This window comes from Ovis canadensis, chromosome 8 (genome assembly GCF_042477335.2).
Source record: "Ovis canadensis isolate MfBH-ARS-UI-01 breed Bighorn chromosome 8, ARS-UI_OviCan_v2, whole genome shotgun sequence".
NCBI classification, from domain to species: Eukaryota; Metazoa; Chordata; class Mammalia; order Artiodactyla; family Bovidae; genus Ovis; species Ovis canadensis.
In genome coordinates this window covers 25,962,021-25,979,778 of record NC_091252.1, presented here as the reverse complement: position 1 = coordinate 25,979,778, position 17,758 = coordinate 25,962,021, and the positions used below count along the sequence as shown (strand labels likewise).

At 36.6% G+C, this 17,758-nt stretch overlaps 1 protein-coding gene across 50 annotated transcripts in view; it reads right to left on the bottom strand.

Moving 5' to 3' along the window:
• TRDN (triadin) overlaps positions 1-17,758 on the bottom strand; it is a 409,007-nt gene that overhangs the window by 74,141 nt on the left and 317,108 nt on the right. For 42 of the 50 annotated variants that reach the window (XM_069599059.1, XM_069599060.1, XM_069599070.1 and 39 more), the window contains 2 exons: positions 12,904-12,954; positions 6,933-6,983 (listed from right to left, as the gene is read on the bottom strand). The exons of 2 other annotated variants lie outside the window; for them this stretch is intronic. In XM_069599059.1, the coding sequence (XP_069455160.1) occupies positions 6,933-6,983; positions 12,904-12,954 (102 nt within the window). The remainder of the gene's footprint in view (positions 1-6,932; positions 6,984-12,903; positions 12,955-17,758) is intronic. 6 more of the 50 variants (XM_069599075.1, XM_069599088.1, XM_069599089.1 and 3 more) reach the window with 2 other exon arrangements.

The window sequence follows — 17,758 nt, the reverse complement described above, 5'->3', positions numbered from 1 at the left end:
CCAGGCATGAGTCCCAAATGTACCTCAGGTGACTGTGTGACCTGGGCAATTCACTCCTAGCGCTTCAATTTTCACATTAATGAAAAAAAGGATTGTTGTGAAAATTAGATTGAACACTACTTGTGAAGCACTTAGAACAAAGCAAACAGTGTATGTTAGTCTCTTTACTGATATTTGAAATGATTTTTCTTATATTTTTCCACCATAATGTTCAAGCATATTTAAATATAAATATAAATATATTTAAATAAAATAATTAAAGTTATATTAAATGAAGTTACATTCATAAATTTCATATAAATCCATGATTTTTGTATCTTTTGAGTAGTCATTTGCACTTTTTGATGAATATCTGTTACTATTACAGTTACACACATATACACATTTACATTTCACTGTGGTCCTCACTGGGCTTCCCTTGTCATTCAAGTGGTTAAGATTCTGCCTACAATGCAGGAGCCGCAGGTGACACAGTTTCCATCCCTGGGTCAGGAAGATCTCCTGGAGGAAGAAATGGCAATCCACTCTAGTATTTTTGCCTGAGGAATCCCATGGACAGAGGAGCCTGGTAGGCTTCAGTCCATGGGGTTGCAAAGAGTTGGACATGACTGAAGCGACCTAGCATGCACGCGCACGTGGTCCTCACTGTATTATTTAACAATAAACGTTTTGTAAAACACACACATACACCCTTTCACAGTTTCTTTTCTGCATGAGAGATAGAGCACTACTGTAACTCTAATCAGCTTCACTACAAGATTGCGGATTTGGAACAAACTTCAGTGAATCCATGTTTCTTCTTAACTACGTCTTAAGAGAAACTGTTGAAAATAAGAGACATAATTTAGTAGGTAGCATTTGATTTCATCTGCTGTGGAGGCAAGTTGTTGTAATCCAGGTAAATACTACTGTGGGAAAGACAAGCTCTGATTACCAATCAGTTTGACTGGGATCATCTTTAGTTCATAGACTTCCAAAAAGACAAAACTGCTGAGTTTGGATAAAGTCACAGAGAGAACCAACACCTACCAATGTCTACTCCACTCTTCATCTTATCTCTGTCTACATTTCTTTAATTCAATACTACATGGACTGTTTAAGTTCTTTCCTTTCTCTTATTTAACCACATTCATATGTTTATGAAACCACATGCATCTTCTATGCTCCTATTTTTCTTGCTTGAGTTTTTAAATCGGTGTTATCTTCGGTTGTAAACTGAGGAATCCTTTCATGCATAATAAAGGGGCAAGGTGATGGTGTTCTCAAGTAATTGCCCAATCTCATCCAAAGCAAGGGATCATTTGTTGCACTGCAGCTGGAGAAAAACCAACCAACCAAACAAAAAAGTCCCTCAGTTTAAAACTTATTTCTCTATTTATTAACCAAATGATCTAATGCAAGGCATCTGAAAGACTCTAAATTTTAAATTCTTAACCTTTTGAAATGGAAACAATGATAATTAGCTGATGTATCTGTGGCTGAAATTAGACTGAATAATTTAACTAATATTTCCTGAGCATTCATGTATGAACATATAACTCATAGATAGCCACTGATTGGATGAAAACTTTGGTATGCCTCACCTAAGGCACCACTGGAGGCCGCTTCACTTTTACTCTCTTCCAGCTCTCTTTACCAAGTATCCTGAGATCTTGGAGGGCAAGGATTGTGTCTTCTTCATTAGTGGAGTCTCATGACTAAGACATCCCAAGAATATTATACTATCACTCAAAAGTTGTTAAGAAACAAAACAATTTAAGACATGGTTTATTTTCAAGAAAATAAGATTTATGTTTCATTTTTAGATGGTTTAGATCGAAATATAAAGTAGAATCCTTGTGCCACTAATCAAAAATTTACATGGGTGGAAAAGACCATTAGAATGGACCCAGCAGACACACATCACTGGGGGACATTATCTTCAGATAACTATCTGGTAATTTCAGAGCTGCAGTTAGAATCTCAATCTACTGGGCACAGCGCTTTTTCCATAACATGTATGCACACATACACAAACACACCCCCACCGCACTTACTCTCTCTCTGTACCTGTGGCTGTGTCTCTCTCTCACCTCTCATTCCCATTATGTCAACAGGAAAAGAAATTATGCTTTATAAGCTTCTATAGTTACAGTTCTAAAATAGCTTTAGTTTGCAATACAAACACTTAATGCATGACTCAATGTTTATGCCTAAGTCCTGATTCGGCAACACTTCCTTGGCAAGATTCCCACAGGACTTCGGTGCTCACAAAGTAAGTTTGCTGAGTGGACACTAAAAACACAAAATGAGCCAGAGGGCATTCTCTCTTTGCAGCACAGAATAAATGCATACACTTTCCCTGCCTCATTCTGCCATCATTTCATTTTTGTGATCCTTTGTCTTTTGTATATGCTAAACACAATGTACCATGTTCCTGATAATGCCACTCTATCTCTATCTAATCTTTTCTGTATGCCTTGCTATGTGCTATGTGTCGCATTATTCTACCTTTCCCTGAGACTTCCCAACATGAAGACTCTAAGTAAGAAATAATGTGAGGAGACTGAACATATTGTAGGTCGCATAGGTAACAGTCAGTATCAACAAGGTCCTGTGATGTTATCTGAAGATGGCAGGAGAGGTGGTTGGATTTATTTCAGGTAATGAGCCAGGTGACTTTAAACCATTCAAATGGTTCAGAAAATGGTGCAAAAATCACTTGCCAAATAAGTGGACATTCTTTTCTTTTTTCCCTTAACAAAAGAGAGTCACTTTTTCTCACTTCTATCTCTGAGCACCAGCATGCATTTTCTTTGTTGAAATGAGAATAATCAGTTACGTCAATAAAAGGTCAAAGGTCATAGGTATGGATTATCCTACATCCGGTTAAATACATAAAAATAATAGATGCCTGATACAAAAAAGAATACATTTAAAGCTTTTTAAAAAAGTGAACAAGAAAAATAAAAATGAATTAATAAATAAAAGCTATAATATTTAAAAATTTTTTCCTTCAAGGAGAGAAGCACATTAGAATATTTGCATAAGGTGGCTTGGAGTGACAAGAAAAATGAACACACAGAGGAAAGTGAGTCATTCTTTTGAGGGCTTAAATGGAAAGAATACCAAGGAAGGACTATTGAAGCTTTACATTTATGACTGTCCATATATTCCACATACATATAGTTGTACATATATTATGTACATTAATTATTTGGAGGAAGGAAATAAAATTCACAGTACTTGGATACATTAATTTTGGAAAGCCAGTGGTTACAGAAAAAATTCTGGCAGTCTCAACTACTTCGCTTACCAACACATAACCACTTTCCATTCATTCTATCAACTTGGCAGTCTGGCCTGATGGGCTTAACTGGAAAAGTGTTAGACTGTTAATTGCTGCTTAGAAAAAAAGTGCTACTGTTACTGGCACTATTCTTATCTTCAGGAAAGGAACTGTAAATAGTTTTTGTTCACATGTTTGGCAGAATTCAGCATGAAGCCTTCTGGTCCTGGACTTTTCTTCATTATGTTCTCATTGTTATTGCTCTGTTCAAAGTTTTTATTTCTTCATGATTCAGTCTTGGCCTTTGCATGCTTCTAGATATTTACTCATATCTTCTAGGTTATCCAACTTGTTGGCATATAATCATTCATAGTAGCCTTTTATGATCCTGTTTTTAATTTTTTGTGGCAAGAGTTATAACATCTCCTCTTTTACTCTCATTTTATTTTACTTGGTTCTTCATTTTTTTTTTTATTCTAGCCAAAGGTTTGTCATTTTTATTGATCTTTTCAAAAGACAACTCTTGATCTTTCTACTCTCTATTTTGTTTAAGTCTGCTCTAATCTTTTTTATTTTCTTCCTTCTGCTAACGTTAGGCTTAGTTTGTTCTTTTTTTCTCTAATACCTTGAAGCATGCAGTTAGGTTGTTTATTTGAAATCTTTCTATTTTTTAATGTACTTATGCTATGAACTTCTCTCTTAGAACTGCTTTTGATGCATTCTGTTAAGTTTTGGTATGTTGAGTTTTCATTTTCATTTTTCTGAAGATATTTTCTAATCTCCCTTTTAATTTTCCTTGGATCTACTGGATTTTTAAGAATATGTTGTTTAATTTCCATGTATCTGTGAATTTTATCATTTAAGTGTGCATGATATTATCATTATGTTTCATGCTTTTTGATTGGACATTAAATGAAGGCTTTCAATTATCCCTGGCAGGCTATGGTCCATGGGTCTCAAAGAGTCAGACATGACTGAGTAACTAACACATTCACACTTTCAATTTCATTATTTACAAAAGAAGATATGATAAGCTTTCAATCTAACAAGATTTCTTTTAAAATTAACTTATTTTTTAGTAAGAATTTTTTAAATTGTAGCTGTTCTAATGTATGTGAGAATTTACTGACTCCCTCTAAGGAAAGAAAGTCTAAGGTGACACCACCTCTCACAGGTGAAAGTGAAAGTCTTTGCATATAATGCTATTCTTTCTGTCAAAATGTCCAAGGACTGTCATTCACACTCAGCACCACATGCTGGAAACTTGGTTGCTTGGTAGTAAACAAATGATGACATCAAATGCAAAAAATTTCAAAGCACCAATAATATCTCAGTGTATTACTATAAGAGGTCATTGTTGCTTTAAATGGTAAAATAAAAAGATATTGAATATTCTCAAGCAGTTATTTGAAACATATAGTAATGTGGAAAGTTCAACATTAATGAAATGAGCATATAACTTAAAAAAAAATTTATCTTTTCCAAAATGCTGCCTTCCCCACCATCATTGTCTGTGATCATGCCCTGGGTGGAGCTACGCTGACCATCTGGGATAGGATGATGAAAAAACAATTCCCAGAACAATGAAAGTAGACATGAAACTTTTAAACAGATATTTCCAGTGTTCAAACGCTCAAATTAGCACCATGTGTTTCTGTTGTTGTTTATTCACTAAGTTGTGCCTGACTCTCCTAAATTGTTTTTCATTTATATATTTATATATTCCACACACATTTCTAGTGGGGAAAAATTTTGCATTTTGCTTTCTTAATAAAACTGTGGAAATTTATAATACTCCTGTCTGTTCCTCATTTTGTAATACTTATATCTTAGTTTGGAAAAAATTATGTCATCACTGAATGATTAAATTATTTGATGGAATCAAATCTTTCAATTTAGATATTTATATAAATGTTTATTGAAATTGACAGTCAGATCATGAAAAAGAAATCTAGAGTTATTTTAAAGAAATAAATTATCTAAATACAAAGGAATGTCTTTAGTCTTCATAATTAATTCATTCTTCAAATAATACAATGTAACAACATTTTGCTGCCTGTTGAACATTTAACATAACATGTAAGAATTCTCCTGCAAGCAAAATATTTGAATTTACATATTATGCCAGAATAACTTGAAAGCGTATATAGCAGTAAAATAACTACTACATAGGGGACAATAAAAATAAAGTTTTGGATATGATATTTTTCTAAAGTGAAACATAAAAGCCTTAATAGGTTTGGAATCATTATTGCTTTAAGTACTTTAAATTAAGTACGTTATGTGGGCTGAGAAAAAAATTATGCTGTGCTTTCTTGTTTCATTAAATAACAATTTTGGTTAATTTAAATTTAATTGAAAAATAAGAAAAAATATGACTTGAGGGTATGCTTTTTATACATTGCTACACTGACTAATGGAGTCTCTCCTCCATCCTTCATGTAACTCACTGAGTCTTCTGTCAGCTTCCCCTCCCACCGCACTTCCACAGTGCCCTCAGCTCCAACACATGTTTATACAAGTTCATGAAAAGCTTTTTCTTTTAATAAAATTCCAATAATTTGGGATTTTTACACTAAGCCCTTGCATGCTGGTCAGTAGTTCACACAGATTTCTCTTCAGGGTAAAGAAGAAACGGGCTCTACTTGAACATTCAATACAGCAGGTATATTTCATGGTTTTACTGGTTCACTAATATGTTCATTTTAATGATAAGAAATACTAGACAATTGGGAGAATGATACCAGGCCCACAGAAGTTACAGGGATAATTAGAAACTAAACGTATTACACTGGACTTAACACATATACTTACATTTTAGGGAACGTAACTTGATGCATGGCATATCAGAATCCACATACCTACGAGCCTAGTATAATAGGAGGCCAGAGGGCCAATAAGAGCCCTTAGTAAGATCATAGTGCTTGATTGGGAGATCAGAGTTCTCATGCAGGTTCTGCTGCAAATTATAATAACTTCAAAAAGTTTCTAGACTATTTCAGTTTTATCCACCTCATCCAAAAATCTTTAGAGTTTACCTCTAAGTGTCTCCCAGCTATAAAATTTGTTAGGATTTTACTGTATCTGAACTGAAAGAATGGCAAACTATCACTGAGAAATTTTAAGGATTTTTTTTGTCTCTTAAATCTTTGCTTTCCATGGCCATTCCTAATAGGATTCACCTTAGGATATTTATAAAATGTAGATGTTCTACTATAGACTCATAAAATCAGAACAGCATATGTATTTTTTTAATTGAAGTAAAGCTGATTTACAATGTTGTGCCGATCTCTGCTATACAGCAAACTGACTCAGTTTTACACATATTTACACTCTTTTTTAATATAATTTTCCATCATGGATTATCTCAGGAGGTTGGATGCAGTTCCCTGTGCTATCCAGTAGACACTTGTTTTTTATACATTCTAAGCTTTCTCAGTTTCTCCGACATGGCTACTCTTTCACGTGTTGTTTCATAGTACAATTTAAAATTTTACAATAGAGAATAAGTTCTTTTCCCTTTGCATCAAAACACAGAAGTACATATGAAAGTTATACCTTTGAAAGTATAAAAAATAAATGAATAATATGTGGCTTTATTGCAAGTAACTGAATATGCAATAGGTGGATCAATGTGTTTTCACATTTCATTATAGAGTAATACCTTTTTCCTTTAGGGAAGCTGGAACCTTTACTTCTTTTTCCTTAATAGGTTCTGGAAAGAAACATTGAACATGTGTTTGAAACCAAGATCAAAATACTAACACACACACAGTGGAGTCAATAAGCTATCAGTAAGGTGAACCAAGGTGGAAATGATATGATGTTTTCTTTCAAAACTAATTTTAATCATAAAGAACAGTATACAGTACAACAAGCCATTTTCTAGTCATATTTTTTAAAATAAATGCAAATCGTAGAATGATGTACAATCTATGTATTCATTTAAGAGGATGAGTTTTCGAATGGCTAAGAACTTGCTTTGTCTGTGATTTTAAAAAAACACATGACTTCAGCATCTAGAAGTCTTCCCAAACTGTTATAATCAGCACTAACTTAGTTTACTTCTCTCAGGCTATGTTTCTTCAAAAAAAAATAAACAATCAAATGGAAAACTCTGCATATATCATGTAAATGTGGTGTTTTATTCATCAGACTCAAGTTAAACAGATTTCAAGAATAAGACTAAGATAAATACTGAGACAGTTTCATCTGTGAGCTCCCAATGTCTTAAACATGGGGTCCTTAGTTAAAGCAAATCAAGTAAAACCCCACTTGTTCTACTAGGTTCAAATACAAAATGATTCTGATCATATCATGGGTTCCAGAGAAATCTATAGGCAATACCTTGAACAACATTGAAAGTGAAAGTGAAAGTGAAGTCGCTCAATTGTGTCCGACTCTTTGCAACCCCATAGACTGAAGCCTACCAGGCTCCGCTGTCTATGGGATTTTCCAGGCAATAGTACTGGAGTGGATTGCCATTTCCTTCTCCAGGGGATCTTCCCAACCCAGGGCTTGAACCTGGGTTTCCCGCATTGTAGACAGATGCTTTACTGTCTGAGCCACCAGGGAAGTCTCTCAATAACTCATTAAAAATAGAAAATAAAACCAGTTCTCTGCCTTTTCTGCAACACTAAGTCTCAATACCTATTTTACTGACAAAAATGACTTATAATACAGTGAGAAAGGAAGGAAAGAAAGAAATCAATCCTTCCAGCCCTTTGTTTCCTATTCCCTTCTATGGTGTGGAAAGTGGAAAGCGGAAAGTGGAGTCGCTCAGTCATGTCCAACTCTTTGTGACCCCATGGACTGTAGCCTACCAGGCTCCTCTGTCCATGGGATTTTCCAGGCAATAGTACTGGAGTGGGCTGCTATTTCCTTCTCCAGGGGATCTTCCTGACCTAGGGATTGAACCCGGGTCTGTGCATTGTAGACAGACACTTTACCGTCTGAGCCACCAGGGAAATCTGGTCTATGGTGTGAAATGAAAAAGATATGGTGGTGGTACTTGTAAATGAACATGCCACTCAAGCAACTCAGAATTCACTGAGTTGAGGTGAGTTTGGATCATTTCAAGAATGGATTTTGGGGTTCCATTGAAAAGGTTGTGTCCCTCAAAGCAAGATTTTCTCAGTACATAAACTATAGCCTTAAATATCCATAGGCTTGTAGAATTTTTTAAAATGGTTTTGGTGGAAAAGAAGTGTCCCTGTTGCTATTTATTGTGCTAAGAATAAATAGGATCAATTTTTTTCACATGTCAGCGTGTGAAAATGAAATCAAGAGCCATGAATTGAATAAACACACTGAAAAGCTTCATTAACTTTTTCTTTCAGGAAGAGGGTGGTAATATACTGTTTTGCATTTCCTGGCTAAACCAAAAGAATTAATGTGCCGTGAAGTGAGAAGTGGTGATAGGGACAGATTCTTGGTGGGATGGGAGAATGCAATGCCTGGAACTTCAAAATTCAAAATCCAGCATGTTGATTTAAATGAATATCTGTATGCAATTGTGTGAGATTAAAGTAGTTGTAAAGTATAAGACCTCAGAAGAGGGCCCATGGACTGCTTTGATTTTAAAGGAGAAAGAAAGAAGATGTAGAAAACAGACAGACTTTTTTAAAGTATCTGAAGGCCATAAAGCCATTACTGTAAATCTGGGGAAAGTCCTCAGAAAACAGGAATTATTTTTATCTCCAAGTTGCTAACAGGAAGATGCCTTTGCCGCCATGCTGGGTCATCTGCACTGACTTTCCTTCATCTCGTATCTTCTGCGTGTCCTTTTTGACTTCAAGGGACTTTGACTTGATTTAAGAAGTCTGTAGGGTGGCTTGAGCCTAACTACCCAAGGATGCCAAAGCTGACCAAAAATGGGAGACAGGGTTATACAGGAACTCTTCACTTTTTTGTTAGGAAGAATAAATATATCATTGGTTTGGGTCAGCTATTTACACATTTTTTCAACGTAACTGTCTTGGTTGTCAGGAGCAAAGCACTGGAGAGCACATTTCTGCATGTGTGTTTGTATAAACATGGTAGTTTCTTTACATTTAACCAAGAGCCTACAGGAAGTCTTAGGAATCTTCATTATCAGGATCTAGACCATATTTAAAGGTGCTGGGATATAACTTGGAATTCTCAAAATAATCTGGCAGGGAGGTGGTGATGTAGAAAAGTTCACAAAGAAACAGGAAGATCATTCTAGGTTTTCCATTCCCCTACCCTGCTCCCAGAGTCAAAGGCAATAAGGAACTTGGGTGAGAATTCATGATGAATAAATCACTGGGGATCGAGGCAAAGTCATCAGAAAACTTACCGTACCCTTAGTGGTAGCTTTTATTTGGTGAGTGGGAACAGCCAAGAAAAAGTATGGTGAAGAAGACTAATAGACGTTGGGGGAAACTTCAGGCGCATGGTGCTGGGTATCAGAATATGAAAGAAGATAAGCTCTGCTGAGAATTTCCTGGCATTAGATCCAAACATACACTAGCCTGAGTCACAAAACTAGTCAGTAATTCTAACATCCATCATATTATACCAATACCAGAGGCACCTGCGGGTGCTATTACTGCATTCTCAATAGAAGAGAAAGAATTCATCTCCTTGTTGCCTGGTTATAGTTTGGTTTGCAGTTCCTTGGACCATCGGTGAATCCCACAACCTCAGATAAATCAGACCAGTTGTAAGAAGCAAGTTGCAAGAGGATAGGGTGAATGTCAGAAGGACTACAACAGGAGTGTCTGATTTCTGGGTGGTCAGGGCCACTTAAGCAGGGCTCTGCCCATTTGAGTATGTAGAGAAGACTTACTATCCCAGAGAGTCAGTAGCTGAATCAGCACCAAAAGCCAACAAGATGTGTCTTTCTCTGTCCTTTCCTTTGTAATGATCATCTCCAGCCCTCTCTATATGTCCTTAAATACACAAGCCTGATGTTCCCTGGGCTTCCCTGATGGCTTAGATGGTAAAGAACCTGCCTACAATGCAGGGGTCCCAGGACTGATCCCTGGGTTGGGAAGATTCCCTGGAGGAGGGCACAGCAACCCACTTCAGTATTCTTGCCTGAAGAATCCCATGGACAGAGGAGCCTAATGGGCTGCAGTCCATGGGACAGCAAAGAGTTGGACACAACTGAGCGACTAACACACTGATGTTTCTCTAAATGCCTAATTTATTCACGGTTGTCATATCCCCAGTAAATGTGGCCCTAAATGATTTCTGTGTAATAATTCTGGTTTTAGAAATGCAGCATTGTTTCAATATGGGTTTCCTAATATGTACATACAGGTGGAAACTATAGGAGACTGGCAAAGGTAGGCAACCTTTGGGCTGCTCCACGAAATAAGTAGCTATGCAGCAAGTAGAATTGCTGCACTCTGACTCTGCCACAGCTCAGCAGCAGGTTTCAAAAACTGGTTCCAGAAACAATAACACTGCAGAGGTTAAAGTCACTGAAATTGTATGGGTAGTACACCATTTTCTCTGATTTTTCTATGTAAAGAAAATTATATTCAGAAACTAAAGGAAAAGTGACAATAAAATTCCTCTAAAATAGCACTCAGCTTGTATATAACAAAGATAATCGAGGGCATTAACACAGCTTGAATTTAAAAAGAGGTTCATTTAAAATATGATTAAATCAATAATCATATGTAATAGACTTTAATATACATCATTTTATAGTGACCATGAGGACAACTTACAAATAGTAGAGAATTTAACACTGAGGAAAAAGCGTTCCTTTGGAAATTGTCTGCAATTGTACATAAGCAACAACAACAACAGTAATAGAAATTACAAGAGCCTACTTCGTAAAGTGGTCAGTGTGGATTTAAATTGCCCCAGATAATGTTTTCCGGGGCAGATGTTTACAACTACCATTTCCAAGGAGTTTAGGCTGCAGCACAAGTGAAGTCTTTAAGTAATAATTGAAAATTTTTATAATCGTCATTGCTTGAAAGATAGTGTTAGAGTTAAGACCCAACTTTTCTGTTGAGTTGTTTTCATAGCAAACGATAATATATGGTCTAAGTAGTCTCGTGACATATATGCTCAACAAAATAAGTCTATTTCATACTATACTGGAAGGAGGAAGGTTTAGATTCTGCATCTATATATGGATTTTCCTGGTGGTGTGTTTCAATAATACTTTTAGTTTCCATACAAACAAGGACACTGTTTTCGTAAATTGCCAGATAAAATGATAGTGGAGGTGAGAAGGAGTCTCTCTCTCTCAGAGAACAAGTAATCACTGGTGAAAAATGGACTGAGCTCTTCTGCGGGAATTAAGGGGAGTCACCCAATAGTCAAAGGACTACGAGCATACTTTTCCACGTTGTATAGACCTTTGTCTACGTCAAACAGACTTTCAAGAATAGGTGATGAGCTCTACACTCAAAGCAAAGGTGCGCTGAAGAATACTAAAAAAAAAAAAAAAGCCTTTGTTAAAGGATTAAACAATATCTGTGTTAAAATGGAATAAAGGGGTATTAAATCCAGCAGACTTGACTCTGATTCTTGCCTTTGCTTCCCACCCACAGTGTGACATTGAGTAATTTAAATTACATATACCTCGGCTTCCTTCCTTGTTTACTGAAATGTAGATATCAAGCACAATTTGCAGAAACAAAATATATAAAGTAGAATTCAATGGGCCTGGCAAAGAGCAGATGCCCTGCTTCTGTACTTCTCCCAAATAATCCTTACACCTTTGTCTGGATAACTCCTTTCCCTTCGTACTTGAATTTAATATAACTTCTTCAGGAAAGCCTTCTCTAATTCCTCAGACTTGATTATGACCTCAATAGAAAAGACCTGACGTTTTATGTGACACTATTCTTAGAAAGAGTCCTGGAATTTGGATGGATTGAGAGAAAAGTCAATCCATTCAAGAGACTGAAGTTGAAAATTAAAAAAAAAGAATGTTACGCTCTTCCATAGCAATAAGGAACCTGACCAGACTAAAGCAGACAGGACATGACTGCTGCTGCTGCTGCTGCTGCTGCTGCTGCTGCTGCTGCTGCTGCTGCTGCTGCTGCTGCTGCTGCGTCACTTCAGTCGTGGCCAACTCTGTGCGACCCCATAGACAGCAACCCACCAGGCTCCCCCATCCCTGGGATTCTCCAGGCAAGAATACTGGAGTGGGTTGCCATTTCCTTCTCCAATGCATGAAAGCCTGAAAATAGCAGAATTCAGAATTTCAATTCCCAAGACTTCCTCCCTATTCCTAGCTTTGCCATCTTTGTTTTGCCAATGATTAGCAAGTGCTTGGAAAGATGATGCAGTAAATACATATTTAACGAATGGATAGAAAAAAGAGAACCAGAGGGCATGGAAGCAAGTCCTCCTTATATCCTTTACTTTCATTTTAACATTTTTCTTTTACCCTTTCATTCTTATTTTTTTTTTCATCTTTTTTCCTTTCTTTCAGAAATTATAATAAAAGCACTTTTAGATCATGGTGAACAGAAAGTAAGTATTTAAGGGACAGGCAAATAAACAAAAGTTTTCAAATATATGAGTGTCATGTGCAATTCTGACCCACAAATCTGCAAGGAGATGACTGACGTACTGTGGACACATTCAGATACTTTTGTTAATAAGTTTCTAGTGTTATGTTAAACTGACTCTATTACCTTTATCCTTCAGAACTGAAGAAGTCTTCCCAGATTTTTCTTTTCTAATTTCTGCAAGAAGAATCATGAGGAGAAAAGGTTACAAGGAATAACAGAGGAAAATGACAAGTTCTTTACATTATGTTTACTGAGGCATAAAGAACCTAGGGGCTCTGCATTGATATTCCAGATGGAGGTTTCTACTGGGATGAATTGCCTGTAACATAAAGAACTAAGTATGCATAAGATAGAAAATAAGCCCACAAATTATTATAAGGGGCAGATTATGGTACATAGAAAAATATACAAATACAATTCTATGGGCTTCGGAGAAAGAAGATACGAAAAGACTAGCAGCTAATATTGTCTACTTACTATGTATCACAGGGAATGCTCTTTACTATTTAGTCACACAGTGTTCACAATAACCCTAAAAGTTATGTAGGTTCAGTTATTACCCCTGCTTTTCACATAAAGGGATTAAATAATGTTCCCAAGGTCATGTAGCTCTCATTAATAAATGGGAAATATGAAATTTGAGCTAAATGTCTCTTTGAACTCAAACAAAAAAATATTGGCTCTGGTAGCTCAATGATGGAATCAGGAAAGGCTCTGGCAGGGGGCACTGAATAAGATCTTGAGAGATGGCAAGGAATTAGACCAAGAGCCACAGAGCTGAAAGGACATTTTAGGACAGAAGAGAGAATGGGGAGGCGTGGGCTGGACCGTCTGTCAGTTTGGCTGAGTCACTTGTAATCAACAGAATAGAGTGGAAGTGTTGCTGTGTGAATTCCTAAGCTAAATCAGGATAAACCATGTGGTTTCTATCTGCTTCTGCTTCTCTAGGGGTGCTAGCTCTGGGGGAAGCTGGCTGCCATGTGAATACTCCAGCCGACACCGCCCGGCTGGCAACACTGCATACAAGCAATCCAGTTCAGCAGCCCCAGCTGAGCTCCCAGCCACAAGCTAGCATCAACTGCCAGCCAGCTGAGCAGGCCATCCTGGACATCCAGAAGTCAAATTACTTTAGATGTCCACAGTCCAAGCTTATAACTGACTGTAATCACAGGAGATATCCAAGTGAAAACCTGCTCAGTTGATCCCTCCTGAACTTCTTGATCCTCTGAATCATGAGGAAAGTTAAATCAGCTGTCTTATATCACTAAGTTTTGAAGTGGTCTGTACATAGAAACAGTATGTGAAACAGCCAATAAAAAGCAAAATATTGTACCATGCACATTACAAGTTCTCCAGTAGAGCCAAATAGATAACAGAAAAAAAGATTAGTTCTACTATTAAAACTGGGCAAGGTTTTTCCTGAAAAGATGCCATTTGAGTTTAGATTCCTCAGTTGACTAGAATTTCACTGGTCAGAAAATAATAGTTTATCCGGGTGCAGGATATAAGTCAGATTTTTAAAAAGCTGAAGATCATGTAAAAAAAGGATTCCAGGAATTCTTGATTCATAGAAGGATAACTACCATCAATTGTGATATGGAACATAGGGAACAGAGTTCTTTGGAGGAAGACATTATCTTTGTCTTGAAGATATTTTTTTCATGTCAACAAGATACCCAAAAATGATATGTTGCAGGGAAAAGCCAATTTTGACTCTATGTTGGAACTGTTTTTTTGACTTTTCTTTGTTTTTGTTATTATAAACATACATAATGGCCTGCTTCAGAGAATTCTGCCCTTTTGCCTGACTAAAAGCGCCTTTGTTCAGGACCCTGTCCACCTGTGGATGGCAGGGAAGAAGAAATGAACAAATCCCTTGCCTGAGGCTTGCCATTCTAGGAGATGTTTGCAAGATTAATAGCCTTCTTACTTTGTTTCCTCACCTCCCCACCACATTTGTTCTATAAAAGAACCTGGCATCCAGATCCTGATAAAGGTTAATTTGAGACATTAGTCTGGCATCTTCTCTGTCAGCAGACTTTACTAATAAAGTTGTATTCTTTGCCTCAACACCTCATCTCTTCTATTTATTGGCTTGTTGTGGTTGAGCAGAGCAAGCTTGGACTCAGTAACAGACACGTCTTGCAAGCAGTTGAAAAAATAAATGAAGTGCATATTTCATGCAAGTGTTGCAGAAGCAAAGCAGCTTAAAGTCTCATTCATAAATGGAAACTATCAATATAATTAGTAACAAAAATTTTTTTAAAGGCTCCAAGTAAATCTTATTTGCCTTTGTCACATAGATAAACTTGACTTAGTGAAATACTAGATATATAAGAGCAAAGTAAACCAGAAAGTTGAAACGTTTTCTTAATTATATGCAATTAAAAGGAAAAGTGATGTCCTGTGTTACTTTTTACCTGCATGTTTTAAATTCAATCTCACATAATTGGCCTGTATTGACATCAATTCACATATTGGTAATAATAAACTTAATTTTCAGTTCAGTTCAGTTGCTCAGTCATGTCCGACTCTTTGTGACCCCCTGAATTGCAGCACGCCAGGCCTCCCTGTCCATCACCAACTCCCGGAGTTCACTCAGACTCACGTCCTTCGAGTCCGTGATGCCATCCAGCCATCTCATCCTCTGTCGTCCCCTTCTCCTCCTGCCCCCAATCCCTCCCAGCATCAGAGTCTTTTCCAATGAGTCAACTCTTCACATGAGGTGGCCAAAGTATTGGAGTTTCAGCTTGAGCATCATTCCTTCCAAAGAACATCCAGGACTGATCTCCTCTAGGACTGGTTGGATCTCCTTGCAGTCCAAGGGACTCTCAAGAGTATCCTCCAACACCGCAGTTCAAAAGCATCAATTCTTCGGTGCTCAGCCTTCTTCACAGTCCAACTCTCACATCCATACATGACCACTGGAAAAACCATACCCTTGACTAGACGGACCTTTGTCAGCAAAGTAATATCTCTGCTTTTTAATATGCTCTCTAGGTTGGTCATAACTTTCCTTCCAAGGAAACTTAATTTTACCAGTTATACTATTGCCAGATGTTTAAAAATGAATACCACACACAAAGTGTGATCAAAATAGCTATAAATAGTAAAGCTAAATTTTAAATATTTAAATCTACTAGATAAAAACTATTAATTTAAAGAAAAAAATATTCAATTTCAAAAATTCAGGGATTTTTCTTTTTAATTTAGGTACCTGAATATATCTAATAAGACAAATAAATAGAACATAGCATCTACTTTTTCTTTTAGCATTATCCGCTAAAAGATAAAATGTATATATAACAATACTGTTTCTCTCTGCAAGATTTTTTAAAAAGACCTGTGAAACAGGCACAACAAAAAATGGAAATAACGGACAATCACGTAATAAAAGAAATCAGCACTAGAGTTCCTCCTCGGCACATAATTGTTTTGAAAGTCAAATAACGTGCATAAAGGAAATGGCAATAATTAATAATATCTTTCATTTATGCTCAGTTGCTTCAGTCTTTTGGGACCCCATGGACTGCAGCACCCAGGCACCTGTGTCCATGGGATTCTCCAGACAAGAATACTGGAGTGCGTTGCCACTTCCTTTTCCAGGGGATCTTCCCAATTCAGGGACTGAACTTATGTCTCTTAGATCTCCTGCACTGGCCGGCAGATTCTTTACCACTAGCACCACCTTTGATTTGGCTATTAGTTATTATTCATTGTTCCAAATGATCAATACCAATTTTCTTTTAGTGACATTAGGATATTAACAAAAATATTTATGTAGAATTGTTGTGGCTTTATGTCAATGTCAAGTGCAGCTAAAAAGCAAAAAAGAAACTAAAATTGGTAGGTGTGAAAGATCCTAACAGAACTGTCAGGCAGTTCAGACTTCCTGGCTATGTGAGGAATCAAACTCAAAATTCTTAACCTTTCTTTCCCAGCTAGCACTACTAAAGGGCTCAATAATATCACTTAAAAAATTGTGTTTCTTTCCTCTTTTGAAAATATATAATTTGTCTGCTGATTTGAGATATTGTTTCATGAGCATCATGAATAAGATCAAGTATCCTTTTTTTTTTTTCCTTCTGTTGGAAAGAATGGTTTTAAAGAACCCACTGGAGCACTCTGTCCTTATGTTCAATGATAGGTAATTCCTCAGATCATGACTATTAATGTACATCACACCAAAATTATGTTAAATTGTTGCATAACATTTGTGTTGCTTCCTAAGGTGATCTTACCTTGTTTCTAGAGTGATTCAATTGTGATCAATTGTATGACTTTTAAATATTTAATATGCAATGCCCTACATACATATGTCATTGTTTTTTGTTCATCTGGACATAAAGGTGACAATCAGGGATATTTTAGAAAAGGTATTCTACAACATTTTATATCCTTTTTAAACTCTAAAATATATTTTATAAATAAATAGAGAAAATAATTTTCAAGTTGTCTAAATGGTTTAGCATTCTATGCTTTAATTCCCATGTGGAAAAATATATTTTGATGTTTTATGCAATATTAATTTTGAATGTTCCTGAAAAGATGTTGTCAGTGTTTAATTTTACTCAGGACATTGTTCATTAACTTTTAATTAAGTATAACTTGATTAGGAAGCCATTTTTAATTTTGTTTTTGTCTTAATGATACATTTAATTATTTACCTTATTCTATAGGCTAGCTTCCTATGGGACTCAGTGGTAAAGAATCTGCCTGTCAGTGCAGGAGACACAAGAGATAAGGGTTGGATCCCTGCGTCAGGAAGATCCCCTGGAAGAGGAAAGGGCAGCCCACTCCAGTATTCTTGCCTGGAGAATCCCATGGACAGTGGAGCCTGGTGCGCTACAGTCCATGGGGTCCCAAAGAGTCAGACACGACTGAACAACTAAACAGTAATTCTGTATATGCATCTCTGAAGAGCTTCCTTCAATTACTCAAGAATTGTCTGGTTCTAGGCAAGCTAGGCTGTGTCACC